This window comes from Hypanus sabinus, chromosome 18 (genome assembly GCF_030144855.1).
Source record: "Hypanus sabinus isolate sHypSab1 chromosome 18, sHypSab1.hap1, whole genome shotgun sequence".
NCBI classification, from domain to species: domain Eukaryota; kingdom Metazoa; phylum Chordata; class Chondrichthyes; order Myliobatiformes; family Dasyatidae; genus Hypanus; species Hypanus sabinus.
This window is the reverse complement of record NC_082723.1, coordinates 11,304,709-11,331,860: the sequence shown is the minus strand read 5'-3', so window position 1 is coordinate 11,331,860 and position 27,152 is coordinate 11,304,709. Positions and strand designations below refer to the sequence as shown.

The following is a 27,152-nucleotide window of genomic DNA, read 5'->3' as shown; positions in this document are numbered from 1 at the left end:
TTTTCTTTGTGTCCTTCTTTATTTTTATGTTCCAGAGCCTCAGCAAGGAATTTAGCTGCAATTCATAAACAATTTGTTGTCAGCAATGTCAGTTGTAAGGCCCGAGTCAGTATTAGTTTATATCGAAGAGAAGTTGGTTCAGGGATTCCATCAGTGCCAAATAAATCTGATTTTGAACTGTAGCTAAGCTCCATCGATTGCATATAAGTGTCATGGGGCCAATTCAACAATCCCATTTTTAAGCCAAGAAAATTTTTAGTTGGATCCAATACAAGATTGTTTGGGTCCAGTTTGTTCATTCTAATCATGCTTTAAAAAAAGTTTAAACTATCTGTGGAGCTTATGCTGACAGATACAAAGTCACCAATATATCAAAAGAGGTGACATATGTAAACATTGAAATAATGGAATATTCTGTAAAGTGCAGCTGGAAACTATAATTGCTGTAAGTCATGTTCCATTTGGGCTGAACGCATTTTTTTTACCGAAGGATGTTTGTGAAAAGGCCTTGGAGAGCAGGTCTGTCAAGTCTTTTGTGACGCTGGTCTATACACAGCAAACTCAGTAAGATAACAGAGCCAAGGTGCTTCCACAACCCAGCTGCTCAGTCCTGCCACATCCTGTTGGGAATGTGACACACATCTAAGCAGTTGACTTCAGGAAGAGTGCCTAAGAGCATCCCCAAACTCAAAAGAATGTAGATTGTTACCTAGATGTGTTTCTGTCCAGAGTAAAAGTCCAACCTGGATAATTACTACCCTGTTAGTCTGGAAGGAGTCATCAACAGCGCCTCCAAAACCATGACATCATACAATACAATACAGCCAGCTTGCTGAGAGTGCCATCTTCCACTTTAAGTATTAACTCCTTTCACCAGCAGTCCAGCACTTTTATTAACACCACAAATGCACCACTTTCATTGATAGCATCTGCCAAACCCATGATTCGGTCCCGATGCTTGACGAAGTCAGCAGTTACATGGGAGTGGCTTCCAACTTCCCTTTCATTGAATTCTTCGTTTTTTTGTGTGGTTATTATGCTGAGTGCCTGCCTAAGTATTCAGATTTGCATCACCAATTAACTTTCTCCCGTATGGCGTCGGGAAAGTTATGTTCTGTGTTTACTTATGGGCACTTACTCCGTCATGGGCACCAGCCTCTCCAGCAGCTGGGATATCTTCAGGAGCAACACGTAGATCATTTAAAACCACTGAGTTTTAATTACTTATAACTATTTGTTTCGTAAGTATATTTTGTAGCAGAACAGCAATTAGAGGTGCACAATATTGATATCATGATGCTGTTAACTAATTGTGCCCACCAAACAAAAGTTATTAATGTGGGCTTCATAATGAGATGAGATAGATCCACAGAAGTTACTAACTCAGCCAACTCCATCACGGGCACTCTCCCCTCCAGCATTCAGGACATCTTCCAGGAGCGAGACCTTAGAATGGTGTCATCCATCATTAAAGACCCCCATTAACTAGAACATGCCTTCTTCTCATTGTTGCCGCCAGGGAGGAGGCATATATATACACACACACTTTAACCCTCAGTTTTTATTACTAGATATTGCACTATACCGCTGCCACCAAACAACAAATCTCATTACATATGCCAGTGACGTTAACCCTGATTTGGATTCTGATTCTGAGAAAGTAACAATCACAAATCTTAAGGACCCCCTGTGTCCATTAAACATAAGCTTAGAATGTTCGAAGTAATTACTTCCAATTATGTAAAATTGCATGATTTAAACGGTATTTAATCAACTGGAAGTTCTACCTTTGTGAAGTATATTTGCCATTTTGTTACACTCCCAAAACCTGTCTGTTGGGTTCCAGTAAACTAGGCAATAGAAAGAGCAGTGGCAAGTGACACTGATATGGTTTGAAAAACAGACTAGTTGGTTAACAATGTAATCACTGATATTAAACTTGGACCATATTTTCCCTAAACTTATTTCATGCATAAGATTATGTCATCGACAATGATGCTGAGGTCAAAAAAGGCAATCAAACCAATCATGTTCTAAAGCAGTAGTTCCCAAATTTTTTTTGGGTTATTGCCCCCTTGTTTCCTAGACCACATCCCCAGCGCCATTTTCTCACTTTCCAGCCAGTAAAAACTATAAAGAATTTTGATTTATGATGCACAGTAAAAGGAAATTAGGAACTGCAGAGTCAAAGCAGTGACAAATAATTGCAAAAATTATTCAAATCTATTTAAAGCTACAAATAAAATTATTTCTTTATTTAATTGTAATGAAGGCAACTTTTATCAACAATTCTAGAGCATGTATTAGTTGTCCAACCATTCACTATTTCATTGCTTGTCGTCTTTCAACAAGGTTGATGTACTTGGTACGGTGATAACAGCTTCTCAACATCAGGCTGAATGTCACTCAGAAGGAATCTCTAACACCCCATGTTCAGTCATTTGGAGTCTGTTTCATTGCTTCGAAAGAAGTTGGGTGACTGAAACATTGTGCTGCTAAATATAATTTTAGAGAGGCAATAAAGAACATCTTGACCTTTTTCCACAGTGCAGGATAGCATTCAGAGATTTCTTCCTGCAACCAAAAATCTGGATATGGTTTTCTTGAGCCTTGGTTTCAGCTCAAAGTCATTTTGTAGTGAGATCAGTTCTTCTTCCATCCTTCCTGTTAATTCCTCAATACAAGTGTTCAGGAATGGACATTACTCGATCTGGGATAGATAGAAGATTCTTAAACGTCTCTCAGCTCACCCAGGGGAGGGCACGGTGTACTTGAAGTTCATCATCAGGAATTCTTTCTTTCTCTTCTAACCCAGAGCAGCTCAGAAATTGGAAAAGGTCGTGATGGCCAAAGTAGCACTTAAATAGGTTTTCTTGGACTGAAATGTGGAGATGGCAGATTTGGCTTTGATAAGATCCACATTGTTTCCTTGAAACTGAAGATAGATTTCATTAAGTTTTGCAAATAATTCCGACAAATAAGTAATGTCATTCCTAATATTTTTGAGTTGATTACTGAACAGAATATTTGAGTGAGTCTTCAAAGAATGTTATCAAGGTTTCCAAAAGCACATAAAAGCATCTCAGGCAGTTTACTTTGAGAGCCATCTGACATCTGTGTGCAACAGCAAGTGTTCAAGCTGTTCATCATTCTCAATACAAAGCTCTTGAAATAGTTGAGAATTAAGAGCATGCATTTTAATTCTATTTACCGCTGTGATAACAGTATTTAATGTTTTGTGCAGCCAGTCCCTTAGGTGCTTTGCAAGAAGATGTTGTCTGTGAATTACACAGTTGTAACCCCACGGTAGCATTCTGTCATTGTTGGTGCCCCATCTGTGGCACAAGCAAGAATGTTGGGGAGTGGAATGTCCTTCTCTTTGAGAATACTGACTCATCCTTCATATCTATTTCTAGTCCCCTTGCAAATAACAACCCTTGAACCTTACTTTCATCATTTTATGAAGCAAACCTAACTAAGAAGCAAAGATTTGTTGCCTGGCAAAGTTGACTCATCCAACTACAGAGCAAACTCTGAAGTCTAAGTATGTTGCACAATGTGTTTTCCACATTCTCAGACATTTTATCTATTTGTCTTTGAACAGAGTTGTAGCTGAGTGGGATTACTTTAATGATTTGATCTGGTGATTTTTACAAAACTGTACTCAGAACCTCCTTTACTGCTGGTAGAATCAGTTCTTCCCCAATTATATGGGGCTTTCCAGATTTAGCAATGAGCAGTGAAAATTTGTATTAAGCACACAAACCATCACTGTTTTGTTATGGAGTGCTAGCAAATATGTTATGAAGTGTTTTTTTTTTGTTTCTGAAAGTTTTCACAAAGTAAGCCAGGTTTTTGTTCGCTTTATCAGAGCGTATTCTCTTCAAGTGTTCAAGGAGCCTGGGTGCTTTCATTGCCTCAATAGAGAAAAAAAAACTTTTTTTTGCATTTGCATTTGCTGCTGTTGGTTGCTTGGTGCTGATGTAAATCCATATTTCAGGTACTCCACTCTACATTGTCTGCACTTCTACCTCAAGCACTATGATCAATAAAGGGAAAGTTATGATCAGGCAAAATCTGACTCTTTGCCTTAAGTACATAAAGTGAGGCAGCCATATCTCGCTTGGGCTGTGGGCTAGAGAAATGCAGTCAAGACCATTCAAAAGGGCAGATTCTGAACTTTACCCACTGTACGCCGTACCATAATCCACATGAATTGTGTCACTGTGTGATGAGAGTATGGGAATCATACTCACTAGCACTCTAGTACAGTAGTGAACAGCAATAATGTGAGGACCAGGCCTGGAAATAACACAATTTCTCCATCCAGATTTCTCATGATATGCAAAATACAGGTGTCACATTGCTTTTCAACAACTATAATGCACTTCAAGCAAAATCCAAGAGAACAGTGGGTTAGCAAAAAATGAGGTGATTATGTGACCATTTTAATTTCTTAAATTAAGCATGTAACCCCTCAAATGACCCCTTTGTTACCAAGGGCTCACCACCATTGCCCACTTTGGGAGCCACTGCTTTAAAGAAATTATTAGTCTTTCTCCTTCTCTGTTCTTCACTCCTTCTACTCATTATTTGCTCTACATCTATATATTCTTCCTGTTATATTGCTGTATTTTCCTTTGTTTCTGTAATACTTTTCTACATTTCTCTCCTTTTTTCACTTTTCTCATGGCAGCCATTGACAATTCTAACATCCACATTCCTACTAAAGTTTCCAAGGGACATTGCATGCTAGAAAGCTCATAGATAGTCCAGTTATTTTAGCAATAATACATCACACTCTCCTCTCACTTCTGTAGTGCTTTAATAAAAATTATTTCATAAGCATTCCCTTGGTTTCATCTTTACAATGATCATTTAAAAGCAATTTAAATTATCAATTGTCAAAACTTTCTTTCAAAGTAAGTACTGAACTGTTTCCCTTTTTTAATTGCATGCATTCTTTCTCTTCCTTGACTTATTCCTTAATTTTTATTTTCTTACTCAGTCTTCTCTCTATTATTTTAAATTACATTCTCTTTCATTTCTGTCTTCCCCTTCTGAATGCTTGTGAGTTATTTCAACACAGAACCCCCTCATACTTCAGCCAAGATTCCACTTGCGTATAGACATTGCGCACAGATTTAATAATTTGATAAGTAAAGAAGTGAAACTAAAGAGAATAGCTTTCTCGGATCAGTTGTGCAGAACTGCATGTAATGGGCCAAATCAAACTGGATTTGGCCAAGTGCCCAGGCTCTCCACCCGTAGTCTCTGCCAATCCACGCTTTTCTCAGACATTTCACAGAGTATTGATCAAACTGACTGCCCACACCCAGAAGGTCTGGTGAGGTTAAAACGAGGCCTCAACATTAAGCTACCCTTGGGTAGCTTACCCAGACACCTGAAAATCCTCGACAGTCCTTGACAAGAGGCAAAGCTGGAGACAAATCTTTGTTATTCTTAATAGTTTTTAAAAAATTATTATGATTTCTACAAATACTTTTAAATTCTGTGCCAATTCAGGCCGAGCAATATTTGGACAGGTGGATTCCAGTGAAATGCTGGAAAATCCCAGCAAATTCCATTGTTCGGACTCCTTGTCCTGGACTTAGAACAAGTCTGCTTACATCTGAGCCCCACTTAACTTGGAGAGGTTGCTACAGCAAGCCTAATGGGCCAATGTTGTTTGTAATCTTCTCTGGCTGCAAGTTAAAATGTGCAACAGCAACTGACCCAACCCTTTAATATTTTTCAACATTTTCTATTGATGGACAGCTATATACGCTTTAGTGTGTATCAGCCAGCATTAACCATATTCAAACCCCAAGCATTTTTGTCAGCGGAAGACCCTGGCTATATTTGCATCCCACAGTCCAATGCAGTCTGAGCTAAATACAACTCTATATTGGTCATTGGCAGCTCAATTGCTAGAAGTTAATTGGGACATAATTTCTATCTATTAGAATTGCTGAAAAGCTGTCCAATTTTCTTCAGTGCTCCAGCATTCTCCGCAGCTTCTGTGCAGTCATAGCCTTTTATGGTATGAAATTCTAACTCTTAAGAAAGATGCAGTTTGTTTATCTGTAGCATTGTGGTTCCCCACGGTGTTCTACACTGGTGTTTCTTGGGGTATTGGTGTACAGATTTAGACTTCTCAAGTTTATGATTATAGTATGTAATTTTACGAAGGAGGATCTGGCCAATGGTCCCGTGGGGAGAATGGTAGATGAAAGACATGGTCCAAATGCTTTGGTACAAGGAAATCTCAGCAGAAATCATCATCTCCAGCACACCCTGCCTGAAGACGTTCAATAATTCTTTTAGGGGAACAGTGATACAAGGGGAGCATCAACACCTGTAGAGTTGAAAATAGGCTCCTGTTCCATTATCTTGTCCTAGTCATCCACAGTTAATGGTGATGAATTAAGGGTGCTATTTTATACCCAATGCCCACTGGTCATTCATGCAAGATATTCAAGTAAGTACCTTAGTTGTTGTAGAGGAGAACTGCACAACAAGAAGGGAAATGTGTACTACAGGGTCAGGACTTATTTGGCTTATTCTGCAGAACATTCCCTTTGAGCTTTGCAGGCAGTTGTTATGCATTTGGCTACCAAGGCTGAGTGCCAACCCAACATGTGAGAAACAGCACTTTTAGCCAAAATCATGAATACCTATTAATAGCTTAGAAGAGTCATCTACATAAAAGAGAATTTTCCAATGCTCAAACTAAGAATGCAAAGCTTTGTTGTAGCTGAGTGGCCACAATTAAAGTTCAATCATCAAACAAAAGATTTAAAATTGAGCCTTTCAAAACTCATTGCCACCAACTCTTAATCAAAGGTTTTTAATCTGCAGAAAAATAACTCACAAATACTTCAGTGAAACAAAATTTATTCTGGCACTTTAACTTACTTTCATATGTCACTGTTTTTCATTGACAAAATACCTTGCAAAACTTCTCACAAAATCCAGGCCTTTGAAACATGATACTAATTCTATAATTTTATGTGAACGTTCAATGAGATGTAGTCTCAGAATCTCAGTAAGAATCTAGAAAATGTTGAGATAAATAAACAAAGGCGCTTTTTAAAAAAACAGAACTTTTTGTGAAGAGTTGTATTTGTCCTGCTGCAGCTTGTTCCACAAAGATATACACCCTGACAATGCTACACTAAATAATCTAGAAAATATGATATGGAGCATGTGTCCTCTCCAAGCAAGCCAAGTGAGTGTAACTGGCCCGGGAGTGAATGCTGACTTTGGTTTACTTTTCCTCACAGTGAATTTGAGAAATCTTTCAGATTTAGCTTTGATGATGTTTTTTCTGTGCCTTGAGATGTTGGTTATATGGAGCCTAGGTCTCAGAATCACGTCAACAGAGAAATGAGCATTGATGGCCAATTGACCATTTCTGTGCTAGTTCTAAGAGTTTAATCTTCAAATATCCTGATTCCTCAAATGACCAAAGATTGTGCTACATTGAAGGTCATGGCAAATACTACATACACTTAGATATGGGAAGAGAAGGACATTCCTCAGGCCCTCAGGGATGATGCATTCCAGAAATGAGATGTCATTCTGTGGTACTAATAGATGAATCTTCCTGCTACAGAAGAAGTCATTACCTAGGCCTTCTTCAACTACTGAAGTGTAGGCCTCTAAATCATAGTGGATTCTGTTCATCCTGAGGTGCATGATTATCAAAGTATGATGACTCAAAGATAAATGCAGGAATCAGCATCAGCCTCTATACGTAGCCCTTCTCAACCTGACCAAACCCTTCAGCTGCTTCGATGAGGCCGAGGCTTGGGCCTACTCCAGCTGCTCAGGGGATTCGGATTTAAGGACTCGATTTGGTTCGGAATGCTGTTGGTCACTCCTATTGTTTGCATGATTTGTGGATTTTTCTCTTTCTCTTTGCATTGGATGTTGGTCCTTTTTAATTGGGTTCTTCCGTATTTCTTGCTTTGTGGTTGCCTGTAAGCAGACAAACCTCAAGCTTTGATCATTTATAATTCATTATTGAGGTACAGTGATTAATTTGATAATAAACGTAATCAGCTTCTCACAAAAATTCGTTTCCATCTTTTCTTTGCTCTATGACATGCAGGCTGTTAAACAATTAAGAATGTCAGATACACAAGTTTAGGACTGTGAACCTTGTGAATCAGAAAGAGTAGAAAATATGACATTGAATTCTGCTTTGTGTTGTCCAGTACCCTCAATTCAATTGTGACTTTGTTATGAAGAGTAATACAAGGATCTAGATTTTTTGACAGGAATGAAAAATATTGTAAAGCACAAAAAAATTAAAATGCGTTATTGTTCAGGCAGTATGATAGCATAATAGTTGGCACAACACTTTACAGTGCCAGAGACAGAGGTTCATTTCCCTTCACTGTCTGTAAGGAGTTTGTACGTTCACCCCATGACCACGTGGGTTTCCTCCAGGTGCTCCAGTTTCCTCCCACAGTCCAAAGACCTACTGGTTGGTAGGTTAGTTGGTCCTTGTAAATTATCCCATGATTATCCAGCGGATCGCTGGATGACACAGCTCAAAGGGCCTGAAGGGCCTATTTCACTCTGCCTCAATAAGTAAATAAACTGTTTTGTTCAAATGAAAATGTAAAATTTTGCAAGTGCAAGAAGTTGGGAATCAAATGGTAAGCAATGTAACACTGATGAATGTGACAATAACAAAATTAATCAGTTGTGACAATATCCCGATTATTACATCAAATATTTGCTCACCAAAGAGAGCCACTTCATTAACAAAAGTGATCCAAAGCACCTATGATACTGATACCGAGTAAACAATGTAGAAGATTCCTGTTACATTGCACTAGAGTTAGCACCAAAGGTCCAACATTGTACTAACAGAAATTTCTTATTTTGAAATGATAAGGCAGCAAATTCCAAGGAGCAGTTGTCAGGGGCTTGGTATAATGGTTACAATTCCGAAGAAGTATTTTCTTCAGTCACTGTTTGTTCATCTCCTTGTGGTTTCTGTGTTGCTGTGACAACATTGATAATGAAACACTGGTTCTGTCGGCTGCAGAAGTCTAGGGAATGACAATTTCCGGCTCCGCCAAACGTGGGAGATTGAAGTCTGAGCCCCCTAAATCCCTGTTTGTGTGGAAGCTGCGTGATTTGTTACCCTGTCACAAATAAGTACCACGAAATAACAGATGGTACACTGCATACAATTAAAAGATTTAGCTTTATAATTCTTATTTTGACTAAAGGTTTAGTAAAGGAAAAGCAAAAAAAGAAGGGCCCGTTTTAATGAAACAGTCTAAGGTGCACAAGTCTGAGCGCACGGGTTCCCCTTCGCCAATCCACCTTCGACCTCCCCGGCCTTCGTCGGATCATGGCTCTGCTCCAGGTCGACTCCTACGACCACTTCTCTCTGACGTTTTCTCTCTTCTCTCTCAACAAGTGCCCCAAGCCCAACCTTGGTGTTCCTCACCAGAGAAACCTCCCCTAAATCTGGACATCCTAATTGTATGGGATACAAGTCTCCTGTCTCTTATCTTCAACAGTAACCCAAACAAGCAGCATACACAGAATGAAACAGCATAACAGAGAAAAATTATGAACCATCTGAACCAGGGTATTACAGTAATATCGTTCACAACGATGCGATGGGATGTTTGATTTGCCACAATTAGACACAATGCATTGGTTCCTCTGGTTTTCCCCCCAACAAATGGACAGCTGTTTAATACAATTTATTTTGCTCTCAAGCTTGTTCAACAGACCTAAACCAAAACAAGTTAGAACCAAACAGTCTGCTTTTAAGTGGGTTTCATTCTGGAAGAAGATATTAGTCATCGTTCACGCCTGACTACACTCACTTGACTTTCTCATGCATCTTTCTAGCAGTGATGTTGTTAATGGTACAGTTGATGATTCATTAGCACCCGTCTGGAATCTGAACCTCAGGTTATTAATTTAACTTCAGGCAAGTCTTGAATCTTGCATGTTATTTTGAGGTTGATGCTGTTTACATAGTTGCAACATTAAGGCATATCTATGAAATTTCTTTCCGCTTTGTTGACATTAAATCCATTGTACTGCCTCTCAAATTCATTCCATTGACTTCAGTGGAATAATTTCTGATGACAGCTTGCTATGGACAAACAATTCAAACAAACATTTGTGATTAATCTAATTGTAAATGTAATAAACAAAAGATTGTTTGACATAATGTTATTAGTAATGTGATGGTTGGCTTAGTAGTTTACATTGCACATACTGTTTCGGACAAGGTTCTTTTCGGGCTATATAAAGGGGGAATAACCCCAGGGGTGAGTTCTTGGCCCTCAAATTGTACATTGATGATTTGGAGGAGGAAACGAAATATGCAGTTTCCAGATTTGCCAATGATATGAAAATAGATGGAAAGGCATGCTATGATGAGGACAATGTGATTCTGCAATGGGATAGAGTTAGATTGAGTGACTGGCAAATGCAATTTAATGTAGGGAGATGTGAGGTCCTTCACTTTGGTAAGAAGATTCGAAAAGGCGGGCTGTTCTCAAAATGGATAGATGCTGCGGATGACTGAGGTTCAGAAGGATGTAGGGAGTTTTAGTGCATGAATCATTAAAAGTTAGCAGGCAGTTCTAATAATTAGTTAAGAAGGCAGATGGCATGTTGGCCTTTATTGGGAAGGTGTTGGAGATAAGATTAAGGAATTTTTGTTACTGTTGTTCAGAATGTTGGCGAGGTCACACCTGGAATGCTATGCACTGTTTTTATTTGAAGAAACATAGAGTAGTATTGGAAGCAATGCAAAGCAGATACACTAAGCTAATTCCTGGTATGAAAGGATTGTCCTATCAATAGAAGCTAGACAATTTCAGTCTGTATTTCTTGGAACTGACATGAATGACCGATGACATTTTTCAAGAGAAGGTCCAAAGAGGGCTTGGTAAGATAGATATTGAGATGTTTTTGCCAGTGGGAGACCCATACAAAATAGGGCTGGTCATTTAAAACTGAGGTGTGTAGAAATTCCTTCCCTATGATGGCAGAGAATCTCTGGAATCCCCTATCCCTGAGGGTGATGGAAGTCAGATTAGTAGATACATTTAAGGTGGGGATAGATAACTATTTGAAAGATCAAGGAATTGAGGTTTTGAGAGAATTGGCACTGAAGAGATGTTGAGGCCAACATAGATCAACCATGACTATTGAACCACAGTGTAGGCTTAAGGAGGCTGGTGGCCTACTCCTGTTTATTTCCAAAGCATTGCCAAATAGAACAAGCTGCATATTTTCATCTGGATTTGTAACATAACATTAGTGTGGTCAAAATACATGGAATGTTTTTCAAAATAATGGAATTTGACATCAGCTCAGATTTTTCTGCTAAATGTCAGCAAATCCAAGACTCATGCAAATGTACAGATAAAAGTGCAAATCGCTAGCTTATTCTGAGGCTTTGAGGACTGTATCTGCCAAGATACTCTTTCCAATGGATTTCCCACAAGCACTGAGCAACGGCTTCTCAAATTCAGCACCAGGTTATTTCAGTGGGGAGTGTAGGGATGTGGTAAAAAGAGGAATGAGGACAGTAAATTCCTTATTTTTATTATTTGTTTTATTTAATATTTGTCTTTTTTCTTATTTTGCCTTTTTTAAAGTGTGCTTCATTTTTAAATGTATTGTAACAGCAACATTTACCTCTAGATGAAATAAGGTTCTGAGGTGACTATGTGTGAGCCACTGTCTATACCAGCAGCACTTGACCATCATCTGTTATACTTGTAGGCTGTCTATTCACATCATCTTTTATTTTATCTTTAAGGGTTTTCCAGGAGATATTGGACCACCAGGGCAAAATGGTCCAGAAGGCCAAAAGGTGAGCAATCTTGTATGGCTTCCCTTTTCAGGCGAAGAATTAGATACATAAAGCAGTATCCTGATTTCATCATTTGGTTATCTTTCAAAAAAACTGGCCAGATTTGACAATTCATGATTATATACTTTATTCAGACTATCTTAAAAAGTAACAATTGCTGAAAGATTTTCCTTAGTGACCACAAGTTAGAAAGTTATCACAAATAAATCTTGGTGACCACAAATAAAACTCGACACTTTATAGCTGCAGTAGTCAAAACTGACTACATTTAACTACTTAATTTTTTAACATAGGGAAAACCTGGAGCACGAGGTCTACCTGGACCACAGGGCCTGGCTGGTCGAGAGGTAAGTCCCGAGAGAAAAGTACTTCAGTAAGTAAAGAAAAAGAATAATTGGATCCTTCTGACCGGTTTTGATTGGTTGGATACCACAGGGCTCCAGCTACTCACAAACTATATCCATAATATGACTGAGAGATGAAATGTCATATTTCCAAGTTCGCTGACGAGAGAAGTTGGAAACCCAAACAAAGTGGGATTGTATGGAGGAGGATGCCAAGAAACTCTGAAGGGTTGGATTCAAGCTGAATGAGAGGGCAAGTTGGTAGATGGAAGATGGAACATAATGTGGAAAAAATGTGAGGCGTCCACCTTGCCACACTTACTGAAAAGCAAAATATTTGACAAATGATAAAAGCTTGGGTAGTGTTGATAGTCAAAGGGACCTAGGGGCAAACAAGCAGATGAAATAAGCTGAAGTACGAATATGTCACCATATACAACCCTGAGATTCATTTTTCTGTGGACGTACTCAACAATATATAACATAACAGGATCAATGCAAGATCAAATAGAGTGCAGAAGACTACAAACTGGGCAGATGCAAATATAAGTAAATAGCAATAAATAATGAGAACATGAGATAGAGTCCTTAGAAGTAAGATCATTGGTTGTGGGAACATCTCAATGAAGTGACTTGGGATATTCTGCCAATGAATACAACCCAGTTTAGTTTTCTTTAAATGTATGTTAATAATTTGTACTTAATTGTACTAATTCAAGAACATGACATCCATGTGCAGGTGAGTATAGTTATCCACTTTTATTCAAAAGACTGATGGTTGAGGGGTAGTGACCGTTCTTGAACCTGGTAGTGGGAGTCCTGAGGCTCTTGTACCTTCTACCTGATGACAGCGGCAAGAAGAGAGCATGGTGGGGATCTCTGATGATGGATGCTGCTTTCCTACAATCAATAAGGCAAACTGTACATTAGATTTTATTATGTGAAAGTTTGATTACAAGACTAAGAAAGTCTTGTAACAATCACACAGGCACTGTGTGCAATTTCAGTCTCTCTATCCAAGAAAGTTTGCATCTGCTATGGAGGGAGTGCAGCAGCGTCTTGCTAAATTCCATTTTGCTGTAAGAAGGAGATTGAATAGAATGGGACAATGTTTTCCCAGTTAAGGACAAGAGGGTTACAAAATGAGATTGCAAAATTCTTAAAGGCTTGAAAAGTAAGATACAAAGAGAATGTTTTCCCTGGTTGAGGAGTCTAGGTTCAAGGGGAATAATTTGAGAACAAGGGGATAGGCTGTTTAGAATTAAGATGAGAGTTAATTCTTCACTTAGAGCATGAATGAACCTTTTAGGCTTAAAATGAGGGATAATTCTTTACTCAGACCATGATGAACCTTTAGTACCCGGATAACTGGGAAAGATCAGTGGTTATATGCCAATAAATCAGAGACTGACAGATTTCCAGGCATTATTTGGAATCAAGTGATTTAGGGATAATCCAGAAAATGGCACTGACCTGGAAGATCAGCCCTGATTTTGATGAATAGCAGGGAAAGCTTGAAGATCTGAATAGCCAATCCGTAACCATCACTTAAGGTCTAATGCAATGCTGATGTGCCATTATTGTTCAGTGTGATATCATTTCAAAAATTTTCTCAACAGTGTTATGAGATGAATAAGGATTAGATAATTAATCAAAAACATGTTAGCAAGAAATCTATTTATAACTTTTAGGATAAGCATATCCAGACAATAGTTTCTGCTTGCAGAACTAATGAACAACATAAGACTTGATCAGAAATAAAGTGGAATCTGTTACTGTTTTACTGAAGATAGCATTTATAGTTGAATGTCCAAACAAAACCCCAGGCTAACAATAAATTTTCCCTGTTTATGAACATAATTTTCTACTTGATTCATCCCAAAGGCAATATAGATGTGAAAGTCCTCATAATCCATTAATTGAAATTAGTTTGGCAAGTACAAGCAATCTGTGGAAGTAAGAATGCTCGGGCTTCTAATAAATGGTACATTTTATTTATTGATACATGCTTTTTAAATGGCTTATTAAAGGGTGATGAAGGACCAAGTGGACCAGTGGGAAATCCAGGCCCTGAGGTATGTTGAAAATTTTAAGCATTCATTAGTGTTAATGCAAACACTAGAGAAGTGTCATAAGTTAAGTTTTGGGAAAGTTTAATTTTATAATTATTTTTACTTCTTGAAGAAAAGAGCTAGATAGAATAAAAGAAGCAGACAGACTCCATAAGTTCATATCAACTGTCCATGACTTCAGTACAGATTTCATCAATTACAGCATTAAAGAGAAATGATCACTGGGAGTCAAAGAAAAAACTCCACTGGCTCAAGTATACCTCACCCCTAGGACGATAATTCAGCCTTGAGAATTATTACAAGAGGTCCTCAGGGCAATATCCTAACCAACCAACATAAGCTACTTTTTCAGAGACCTTCCTTCTGTAATAAGATGAGAAAATAAGATGATCACTGATGATTGGACAATGTTCAATTCTGTTTGCATGTTTTCAGAAAGCACAGAAGCCTGTGCTCATCTGGATAACCCTCAGAGGTAGGACTTATAAGTATAAAGGAACCTCCATGCTAGAGAAGCAATAGGACATCACCATCTCTAACAAGAGTGAATTGAATTACCCAGCCTTGATTCTCAGCAGTATTACAATGTTGAGGCAATATCATCAACATCCCAGGCGACCAAAATCATAGACGAGAAACTTAATTGGACCAGCCTTAAAAATAATGTGGCTATATGAGCTCCTATTGGTAGAGACTGAATATATTGCAGTGAGCTACTTTTGTTACCTGACTCCCAGTGCTGTTGAACAGGCAGGCGATGGAATGCTTTCCACTGAGTGCACTCCAGCTATAATCAAGGAGTTGGTCACTATCTAAGACTAAGTACCTCGCTTCACTGACTTCCCATCCATTACTGAAGACATTCATTTTCTCATCTACCAATGCACCGTGGCCTGAGTATGTACAAAGCACATTGTAGATCTCTGAGAAGGCTATTTTGCTCGGACCTCGTAATTACACAACCTCAATAACAAAGAAGTGCAGGGTCTGCAAATGCAGGGAATGGCTTTGTTTGTAAATTTTCTCCACAAATCATACACTATTCTTGGTAAAACATCTCATACCTTCATTAATACTGGATTTGTATCCAATAACATCCTTGAAATACTGTCACAGAGGTTCTGTAGTGGTTACAACAGTTCTCAAGGTCAGTTAGGGATATAAGATTCAGTTTCGTCAGCAAAGCTTCCACTCCACTATTGTAAAAATACCATTTAAGCTATTCTCATAGTGCAGCAGTGGTACCAATTGGATGTACTTTTGAGTAAAAGAACATGAATTAATGGCAGAGTTGCCACCTTTGTATAATTAATCTGTTACATCTCTGTCCAGTGTACAGCTCTTCAAAGTCATACCATTTACAAGCCATTCCACAATTATTTAACAGAACTGGTTATAACGGGAACCACGGTAGCATAGTGATTAGCAGATATAATTACAGCTTGGGGTGTTGAAGTCCAATTGAGTGACTCCTGTAAGTAGTATGTACATTTTCCCTGTGACCGCATGGGTTTCTTCCCATAGTCCAAAGACATATCATTTTATAGGTTAATCGGTTATTAAAAATCATTCTGTCATTAGGCTAAGATTAACTAGGTGGGTTGCTGGGCGGTGTGGCTCATTGGGCCAGAAGAGCCTACTCTGTGCTGTGTCTCTAAATAGAATAAGTAGAATAAATAAGATGAAGTCAATCTTCAATTTCAAACAGGACAAGTACAGTCTTATCATCAAACCATACAAGTTCAGTCTTTTCAGTGTGTAGCTGTATAATGGAATGACTACTAATCTCACTGTTGATTGACTATTGGCAGCACTTCTTAAAACTTCTAAGAATCTAGAAAATAAGATTTGAGTACAAGCAAGTACAAATATTGATGCATGAAATATAAGCAGCCACCCTACAGCACTGGTTGGTTACCACAAGTCTTTATATCCTTGGTCATATGTATTTAAGGTTCAAGACCTTAAATATTCCACAAAGTTGTAATATTCTGAATGTAACAATTTTTTTTACCATTTGTAGTTCTGATTATCTTGTTCCTACTATATCTCAGTTTAATTTATTTAATTAGTTGAATAATTATGTATGCTAATTGGACCTATAACCACTTTGGAAGATGTTATTTTAGTAATTGGTCATTAACTGATTCAGTGAAAATTGAAACTGGCTGAATGTTGTGGACAATCTGAGGAAATGAGGATTGAAAAAGGTAGATTAATGAAATCTGTGCAAGATCTGCAGATATGGGAATAAAGATTGAATGGATCTGAAGCCAAAAAATAAAGAAACTGGAAGAAATGTGCACTGAAGATTAAGAGAAGCAGAGAGAGTGGACAGAGAGTATCTGTTTCCCAGGATTGAAATATCTAGTGCCAGAGAGCATGCAATGTAGGTGAGAGGGGGATGTGAGGGGTAAGGTTTTTATTTAGAGAGTGGTGGATGCCTGGAGTGCACTACCTGGTATGGTGGTAGAAGCAAATACATTAGAGGCTTTTAAGAGACATTTGGATAAGAACGTGGGTATAAGGAAAATGGAGCAATATGGACATGGTGTAGGTAGAAAGGAGTAGTGTTTGGGAGTTTATGATTTGCTTTTTAGATGGCTTGGCACAACATTATGGGCAGAATGTCCTCTCTCTATGCTGTGCTGATCTATGTTCTGTGCTCTAAGAAGACAGAATGCATAAGCTTTGTAAGTTATTGATGCAAAGCATATAGAAGTGAGTCCTAAGCAAAACTTGAAGGAGAAGGTAGAAAATGTGATCTGTAGGGAATTATGTTCGTAAGGGTTAAATGGGAATTCTGAGTGATTTGAAAGAGTGAATGTTGCATGCAATTTGAAAAAAAGGAATGCTGAGCTGGAATTTTAGATACAAAGAGGAGCTAGATTTAAGGGGAAAAGTCAGTAATCCTGAGTGACATGGATGGATCCTACTGATTAAAATGAAGTGCAGAAACATTGAGCTAAATTTTGGAGAAGGAAGCGTGGGAATTAAAATTTAAAATTTGTTAAGGGTAATTTGAATTCCAAACTGAGTGAACTTTGCAGACCGAGCCACCAGAAAGATTATTGAGAATGTGAGAATCAGACAAGATTTAGAGGAAGCAAACTATGGAAAAGAGGGTCTGTGCAAAACTTTGGAGAGTTTTCTGAACCAGGAATTCTAATGTGTCCAATTTGGTGGATGAGCTTTAGAATTAGCATTCAGATCAACTAAGTTGACACCGATTAAATGTTTCTGGAATGGTAATTAAATGGTAAAATGTGAAGTGCTGCATGCCGGACGCAGATTTGTAACAGATCACATCTTTTGAATATGGTCTCTTGATTACCAGATTGAATAATAGTTTCCTGAGTACTGAATGGATGAATCACATCCCTAATGTAACTCAGTCATTGATAAGAAATTCAAGGATGCAGTGCCCATTTTTTCTAATTTATTTGAAAATCATACTTAAGCGTACAATAAGAAGTGGATGAAAGCCTCTACTGCTTGATGAAAACTAAAATCTAAGTGTTAATCTTATTTGTGTGTTGAGCCAGTAAGTAAATTTACGGATGGGAATGGAATATTTTTATTTGTTAGGTAACCGAAGTCAATAACAAAGTTGGTACAACACACTGATTCATAGGAAAACTCCCCTTAAGTTGCCTACTCATGACCTGAGCATCAATTCAGAAAGACTGCACGAATTATCCAGTTCTCCTATCTCCACTCTTGTGGTTGACTTCTGCGCCAGTTTATGTTGAGGTGTTGCCAGCTTTGTGAAGTGAATCTGTACTTGTAACATCTGGCTTGCCACTGAACAGACTTATTTTGCATGGAACCTGTACAATAAAGAGGGAAGAGGCTTTCATCCCAGAAGTCTGAATAACTTTCAAACCCATAGACCTATAGTATGAAAGAACAAGGTGTTAACCCAGTAAATGCAGCATTCCATATCAGTGATGACATTTTACAGAATAATGCCAACTCTTTAACTCAGGGCTAACCCAAAATCTAAACAGACTGGAGTTTTACTGACGTATTTAAGTAAAAGCTTCTTTTGATAGGCTAGTGAAAACAGAAGACAAAAAGGCATCAGCAATATCTGTGGTCTGCACTAGGTGTACAGATTTCAGTTGTCACTGGAGGCCCAATAATTGGTTTAGGTATTAATAGACCTGAATCCAGTGAAAAACAGTTTGCAAATATTTCTATACTTATTTCTAAAAAAACTTTGGTATTTGGATAATGCTGGAGGAAGTCAGTAGGCCAGGAAAAGAGTACAGTTGATGTTCTGGGCTAAGACCCTTCAGCAGGACTGGAGGAAAAAGATGAGGAGTCAGAGTAAAAGAGTAGGGGGAGTGAAATGGAGCAAAACACAGGGTGATAGGTGAAATCGGGGGAAGAAGAGGGTGGAGTAAAGAGCTGGGAAGTTGATTGGTGAAAGAGATACACATGACCTGAGGGCTGGAGAAGGAGGAATCTAATAGGAGAGGCCAGAAAGCCATGGAAGAAAGAAAAAAAGAGGGGAGGAGGAAGGCGATGAGCAGACAGAGAGATAAGATGAGTGAGGGAAATGGAAGTGGGGAATGGGGAGGAGGGGGCATTACCAGAAGTTCAAGAGCTTGATGTTCATGTCATCGAGTTGGAGGCTACCCAGATGGAATATAAAGTGTTGCTCTTCCAGCCTGAGTGTAGCCTCATTGCAACAGTGGAGGAGGCCATGGTTAGACATATCGGAATGGGAATGGGAGGAGAAATTAAAATGGGTGGCCATTGCAAAATCCCTCTTTCTCTGTAGGTGCTCGGTGAAGCAGTCTCACAATCTAGGTTGTGTCTCACCGATACACCAATTCGGTATGTGGGTGCCTTAAAGTCTGATGAGCACTTGTAATTATCATACCTATCAATAATTAAGTGTGACTAATATTAAATATGTTTTGGGGTCCTGTAATCACCAAGCCCCGAAAAGTTCAACAGTCAGAACAGCGTAGGTGAGCTGGTGAAAATGTCTGTTCCGTGATCTGCTTAATGTCTGATCATGGTGGAGAGTTTCACCCACCTGGAACATCTATAAGGAATTTGCACAAAAGCTCCCTGTACTCTTCCCACACAATCTGGTGGACTGCATTCCACTTGAACAAGTCTCACCAGTTTCTGGGGCCATAACCAACATGCTTTATAAAGTAGCCCCAACTAACAAATGGAATTTTAAATTGGTCTGAATAAGTTTTGTAACTGAGTCGTCATTCTAACATGTGGCATTAATTTCTTCTGTATATTATTGTAGGGACGTCCTGGGAGGAGAGGATTTCCAGGCAAACCAGGACCTGATGGTCCCAAGGTAAAGAAATAGGTGGATATAGCATCGTAGATCCTATTTCAGCTACTTCTTTGTGCTTCAACTTCGGTGGCTTAAACAAGAACTACAACTAGGCAGTAAAATCCGAAATGCACTTGTCAATTTCAAGAATTATTTCCTTAAACAGTTCAAGATCACATTTATTTTATAGTTCACTAAATTAAGCTGATGATACAAATGCAACATCAGTTTTAATAATTTTTTTCTGTAAGTAAATTGTCCTGTTACAGACAACCTGTACGTATGATTCTGGATAAAAATCCAGCGCTTCCCCAACATCTCTAAACAGGTGCCATGGTAGCGTAGCAGTTAGCATGATGCTTGGGTGTTCCAGAGTTCTGATTCAATTCTGGTGCCTTTCTGTATGTTCTCCCTGTAGAATGCATTGGTTTTCCCTAGGTGCTCCAGTTTCCTCCCACAGTCTAAAGATGTTAATTGATCATTGTAAATTGTCCCGTGATTAGGTTAGGGTTAACTGGGTTTATCAGGGGTTGCTGGGCTCAGAGAAGAATCTGTTCTGCACTGTATCACTAAGTAGAATTTAAAAAAAAATAAACTTTTATGAACCTGATCATGGTTTAAACCAAACTTAGCACTGTTTAGATTCATCTCAAGTTAATTAACTAAATTATAAACCAGCAAGTTGTTGATCCACTTTATCATATCCCACTAAGGCAGGAATTATGCAGTGAAGTTACATTAATTGCCTGGGAACTTTCTTTAGCCAGAGAGTGGTGAATCTGTAGAATTCTTTGCCCACAGGCAGCTATGGAGACCAAGTCTTTATGTATAGTTAAGGCAGCAGTTGATAGGTTCTTGATTGATCAGGGCATGAAGGAACATGGGGAGAAGGCAGGAGGTTGGGGCTGAGAGGGAAGAAGGTATTTTTGAGTTCCTGTTAAATTGAATTAAAATCTATACTATTGTCTTACTTAGCCAGCTGGTGGTGTAGTACCATCTGCACCAGACTTTGAGGTGAGTGATCCTGGGTTTGAATCCAGCCAGCTCCTTGCATGCTTTCTATATATGCTGAGTTGAGCATCGAGTTAGCATCTTGGCCTCATAAAAAATGGCATAACTGCTAAAGGAACAACAAGGTTGCCGCCCAGTGTGTTTTAAGGCACAGAAAGGAACAACAATTGTCATCCTACAGTCTTACAAATATAATCATCTCATTGCACAGCGCCCAGTCTGATTGTAGTAGAGCATCTGCTGCTGCTGCAAAAAAGAATTAGATCCTCAAATTCCAAAAGGAGAGTTCTTAAGATTTATTTCCATGGTAAACCTGGTCCTGCCAACACTTTGGTGACTGCGAAGTTTAGTTTGAAATTCCTCTGTTTACTGCTGACTGGTGATGAAGAGCTACGTCTCGAATGTGCATTCTTTATTCAGTATAAGTGTACTGCAGTGGAAGAGGAACTTGTAGAAGCAGGAGTAAATATAAAATCATTTTAATGTGGATGATAAAGTAATTTCATTTCAGTATTGCCCCTTTATGTATTTAACAATCTTTCGGGTGATTTTTACTGCAGCCTGCAAACTATTTTAATGGATTGCATTGAGTCTGAAAAAGGCAGTTGTATTTACAGTATATGAAGCTGAATATTGATGTTTGATTACTTTAAACGTGTGGCATCAACAGTTATGTTAAATAAATTGAAGCTTTGAGGCAAATGTATGAAGTCAAGGTGGGCAGTTCAGTCTACCACTAGTCCTGGAAGTGTATTATTCAGATTGAGGACTTAGTTTGCTCTAGTTAAAAAAAAATGTCAGGCTTTGAAGAATTGAGTAACATTTCAGAACAATCTTTAACTTTTCAAAGATGTTGAATGAGACTTTATTTGCTGAGATTTTGATTCTTTCTCCCATATCCCTAACCCTAAAGGGTGAACCTGGCAATCTCGGAAGAGTTGGGAAAGTTGGAGAGCAGGTACTGGTTGGCTTTCTCATTTTATTTTGTAACAGGAATTCATTGCATCTTGCTGCATTTTGATTAATACATAATCTAGTTTATATCTGATGAAGGGTCTCAGCCCGAAACATCAACTTTTTATTCTTTTCCATAGATGCTGCCTGACTTGCTGAGTTCCTCCAGCATTTTGTGTGTAGAAACATAGAAAACCTACAGCATAATACAGGCCCTACACAGTGCTGTGCTGAACATATATTTACTTTAGAAATTACCTTGGGTTACCCATTTCCCTCTATTTTTCTAAACTCCATGTACCTATCCAGGAGCCTCTTAAAAGAACCTATTGCATCCGCAAGACCCTATTGTGTGTGTTGCTTTCTATCTTAAAAACGTTCAGTTTTTTATCACTGCACCATTTAAACACATTATCCAAATAAAACACATTATCAAACCAAATATAAAAATGCATGAAAGATAATTGGAATGTGCTAAGCTGGCATTATTCGGAGTGCAGCCCAATAAAAGTACAGATTGCTAGAGAATGTATTAGTATAATTCAGGATTTTTTTAGTACTATGTTTGGATTGCATTTTAATGAGAGCAAAACTGAGGTGGTTTGCTATATTGGAATACTCTTAAATTATGATTCAATGCAAAGTTGTTTGCACCACATAGTTGGGAAGTTGGTCTTTGTTGATAAAGCATTGTGCTTATATCCAGACTGGATGTGTGTGGGCAGTTTACCTACTTTCATCTTATCTCTTCTGTACAACTTTCTCTAATATAAATATGCAGAGTTTTGAAATTATATTAAATCTTCCAAAAGGAACCAGGAGGTTGAAGATGGAGCCATGATTGTATGCTGAGCATTTCTTTTCACATGGTGCTATCATCTTTGAAGTATCAGAAGCACGGGCACAATATAAAAATACAGGTGCCCTCAAAGAGGTGGAAAGCAGCCTGTTGTCAGGAGAGGGAGAATGGGATTGATAGGCAGAATCATCCACTGTTTACTATGGGTATCTTTGGAACGTTAGGCAATTGAAAATGTGTCATCTGATTGCTTGCATCAAGTCAATGTAAACTGGTGAGCAGCCGTAATTCTCAAGTGAAGTGCGAATGATCAGCTTCTCACCGCTGCCTCTAAGGAGTTTGTACATTCTCTCCGTGTCCATGTGAGTTTCCTCCAGGTGCTCTGGTTTCCTCCCACATACCAATTGGGAAGTTAATTGGTCATTGTAAATCGTCCCGTGATTAGGCTAGGGGATTGCTGCGCAGAAGGACCTATTCCGTGCTCTCTCAAAAATAAATAAATGAACTTGAATCTTTGAAGAATAAACTTCTTGTGACTAGTGGTGTCCCACAAGGATCTGTTCTGGGACCTCTACTTTTTGTGATTTTTATTAACGAGCTGGATGTGAGGATAGAAGGGTGGTTTGGCAAGTTTGCAGACGACACAAAGGTTGATGGTGCTGTAGATAGTGTAGAGGATTGTCAAAGATTGCAGAGAGACATTGATAGGATGCAGAAGTGGGCTGAGCAGTGGCAGATGGAGTTCAACCCGGAGAAGTGTGAGGTGGTACACTTTGGAAGGACAAACTCCAAGGCAGAGTACAAAGTAAATGGCAGGATACTTGATAGTGTGGAGGAGCAGAGGGATCTGGGGGTACATGTCCACAGATCCTTGAAAGTTGCCTCACAGGTAGATAGAGTAGTTAAGAAAGCTTATGGGATGTTAGCTTTCATAAGTCGAGGGATAGAGTTTAAGAGACGCGATGTAATGATGCAGCTCTATAAAACTCTAGTTAGGCCACATTTGGGGTACTGTGTCCGGTTCTGGTCGCCTCAGTATAGGAAAGATGTGGAAGCATTGGAAAGGGTACAGAGGAGATTTACCAGGATGCTGCCTGGTTTAGAGAGTATGGATTATGATCAGAGATTAAGGGAGCTAGGGCTTTACTCTTTGGAGAGAAGGAAGATAAGAGGAGATGTGATAGAGGTGTACAAGATATTAAGAGGAATAGACAGAGTGGACAGCCAGCGCCTCTTCCCCAGAGCACCACTGCTCCGTACAAGAGGACATGGCTTTAAAGTAAGGGGAGGGAAGTTCATGGGGGATATTAGAGGAAGGTCTTTCACTCAGAGAGTGGTTGATGCGTGGAATGCACTGCCTGAGTCAGTGGTGGAGGCAGACACACTAGTGAAGTTTAAGAGACTGCTGGACAGGTATATGGAGGAATTTAAGGTAGGGGGTTATATGGGAGGCAGGGTTTGAGGGTCAGCACAACATTGTGGGCCAAAGGGCCTGTACTGTGCTGTACTGTTCTATGTTCTAAATGTTCTGTGAATCGACAAACTTTTGAGTTTTAAGTGACAATATTTCCAGCATCACCATCATTTGTAAAAACATGTAAGGAAAGACTGAATACCTAGTGAATCAGCATCATATCCAGGGAGTCACAATTACCCATCCCATAATTAATGAACAGATTCGATTTTTACACACATACATGAATTGACTCTGTCCGTAAGTTAAAATATGTTAAAAATACTCAACGTGGTGATCGCAACTCCTCAGTATTGTAATGAATAGTATCAAAAGCATGTAAGACTAATAAAAAAGAACAATGAGTAAATGAAAGAGAGAACTAATATTGCTGTTTATAGGAATGAAAGTGTGTCAATACGTTGGACTTCTGAATTTAATAACATTACATACATACTCCTTCATATTTAGGGGGATCCATGCATCTGCTGTTCATAACCCAGGGATGGCCTGTATTGAGGAATGCAAGACACAGAATTATACATTTTGGTGCTGTGCATGTCTCTAAGAGGATTACTTAGATAGCTTGAAATTAATTCCTAGTTAATAAGGAAAAAGTACTGCAGGAATAAGAGGAGTGGAGCTAGATGGACTGAATTTTAACAGGACAATTGTAGACTAAATAGTCCATAATGCTACAATGTTTGGTCTTTCCATATCATATTCTTTCATTTTACTGTGACAAAGATAATGTAACAACCATTCCATGGTTCCAGTGTGAAACAGCATTAATTTCTTTCCATCCCATTACACCACCCTTCAGAAAAGATGAAATTATCAACTTGGTCAGATCCAACTGCTTTTTTTTTCTCTTCTGGATAAAATTCTTACCACAAAAGCAATCTTGAAACAAGATGTCCATATTTCATAAGAAGCCAATTGTTGCTTCAACTGTGCTTTAATACTTTTGACAGACTCTGTTCATCCAGCATTCTGAAACCCACAATAAGACTTCACTAGTGCTGGGTGTTAGCAGGATGGAGTTTGTGGGAACAAGTCTATCTCAAACAATTCCTACCTCTTGCAAACATTCATTTGAGTTCGCCACCACTAATTTAAGTATTGTTTTCAGTGTGGCAATACTGGCCATGCTTTCTTTTTAAAGTTCCTTTCTCAGTAACAAAAATGAAAGAATTTTGTAGTATACATCAGACTTTGCAACATCAGTAGGCAGAAAAACAGATGACATTTTTGGTTAAGGACCATTCAAAAGAACTGTAAAGGTGAGAAGACAAAGCATATTTTGATTCACAGTAATGATCTTGGTATTGACTCCTCTATCGTGGAGACACCAAATACAGATTATGTGATAGCTTTTTCTGTGGAATATCTCCATTCAGTTCACAAAGGTGACTTTGAACTTCCAGTCTCTACTCACTTGAATTTTCTACCCTGCTCTCAGTCTGACCTGCATTGCTCCAACAATGTCCAGTTTAAATTCATGGAGCAGCGCCCCATCTGCGCATGATCTGGAAAAAGCTACATGAAGTTGTGAACCCTGCAAGCTCCATGTTGGGCACTAGCCACCCCAGCATCAAGGACACCTTCAAAAGGAGATACCTCAAAAAGGCAACATTCATCATCCAGGACATCACTGCTACCATCAGTGGTGCCTGAAGAGACACACTCAATGGTTCAGGATCAAATTTCTGAATGCACTATCTCAGTAATTTTCCTCACTTTTTACACTACTTACTTAATTTTCTATTTTTATATATACTGAGTAATTTGTACATTTTATTTTGTAGTAGGCCTCAGTTAGTCTCAATAGACCATGGATTCGCCCCTTGGAAAGTTTCCAGGGCGCAAGCCTGGGCAGGGTTTTGTTTATGGAAGACCGGCAGTTGCCCAAGCTGCAAGTCTCCCCTCTCCGCACCACCGATGTTATCCAAGGGAAGGGCATTAGGACCCATGCAGCTTGGCACTTTTATTTTGTACTGCTGCTATAAAACAACAAATTTCATGACATATGTCAGTGATATTAAACCTGATTCTGATACTGATTTTTTCATCTGGATACATGAGAATCAGGGTGACAGGATGGAGATACGGCTGCACAAAAGGAGGTGAACGGCACTCCTTCCTTCCGCTGGTCACCCTTGGGTAAAGGGTAGCACCATCTTTTCCCCCTGATCAAAGTCACAGGAAGCCATGAGAGCAAATGGTGAATGGATGTATTAGGAGCTGGTGCATATCACAAGTCCTGGTTATGTGATCACTGGCACTGGGCAGACAATCTCTGAAGAGTATTGATAATAGCTGGAGTCACCCATCTTGTAAAGACACTGCCCAGAAGAAGGCAATGGCAAACCACTTCTGTAGAAAAATTTGCCAAGAACAATCATGATCATGGAAAGACCATGATCGTCAACATCATGTGACACGGAACATAACGAATGAACAAACATTAGAATCATTTATGACTTGGTGTAGAATTTAACAATACCAAGTGAACCTCTGTTCATTCCCTCTCCATGGTTTTGGCAGTATTTCAGTTTGTTTCATCTTTCTATTTTGATTACAAATGCTGATAATTGTTACCTTGGCAGATTTGGTGTGCACCCTATTACAGAGAGTCTCTTTGTACTTTCCACCCTCCTTATCTGTGCACAATTAAAGTATGATCGCCTGTTCACTTTATCAGTTCTGATGGAAGATCCTTAAGCATCTTTTTGACCCACTTAGTACTTCCAGCCTTTTCTGTTTTGTTTCAGATGTCCAGCGTTGGCAATTTTCTTTTACTCATGCTGTGTTTCTTTAATCTAGTTTGCATTAAAAAGTGAAGAGGATCCAAGACAAATCCAAGAGCGGAAGGCTACCCCTCAAGGGCATAGGAACTTCCAACACAACTTAGCTATTACAGAGATAAGCTAAAGAATTGCTTATTGTTATCAGAATTTAAATGAGTCAGAGACTAATCCATCAGATTTTAATCAACCTTTCATCATTTTTTGTAACATAACATTTAAGAAAGATGAGCAAATGTTGGAAATCTGAAACAAAAAAATAGAAAATTCTGGAAACATTCAGCACCACAAGAAGCATCAGACAGCAGAGAAAAAGAATCAACATTTCAGGTCAAGGATCGCCTACTATAACTGAAAAAGTGAAGTTAAGCATACTTTTTAAAGTCCCCCATGACTTTTGCAAATTCTTTAATTGACAGGGCACTTTCTGTGCATTCTTACTGTGCATTAATACTTCCCTGTGTTCCCAAAAGCACTTGTGGCCAAATTCAGTGTTTCTCTCCATTACAATTGCCCTGCCACCAAT

The 27,152-nt window shown here is 38.8% G+C and overlaps 1 protein-coding gene across 3 annotated transcripts in view; it reads left to right on the top strand.

The window, feature by feature from the left end:
- Window positions 1-27,152, top strand: part of col27a1b (collagen, type XXVII, alpha 1b) — a 591,032-nt gene that overhangs the window by 339,757 nt on the left and 224,123 nt on the right. For all 3 annotated transcript variants that reach the window (XM_059993655.1, XM_059993656.1, XM_059993657.1), the window contains 5 exons: window positions 11,822-11,875; window positions 12,169-12,222; window positions 14,250-14,294; window positions 19,570-19,623; window positions 21,527-21,571. In XM_059993655.1, coding sequence (XP_059849638.1) covers window positions 11,822-11,875; window positions 12,169-12,222; window positions 14,250-14,294; window positions 19,570-19,623; window positions 21,527-21,571 — 252 coding nt within the window. The remainder of the gene's footprint in view (window positions 1-11,821; window positions 11,876-12,168; window positions 12,223-14,249; window positions 14,295-19,569; window positions 19,624-21,526; window positions 21,572-27,152) is intronic.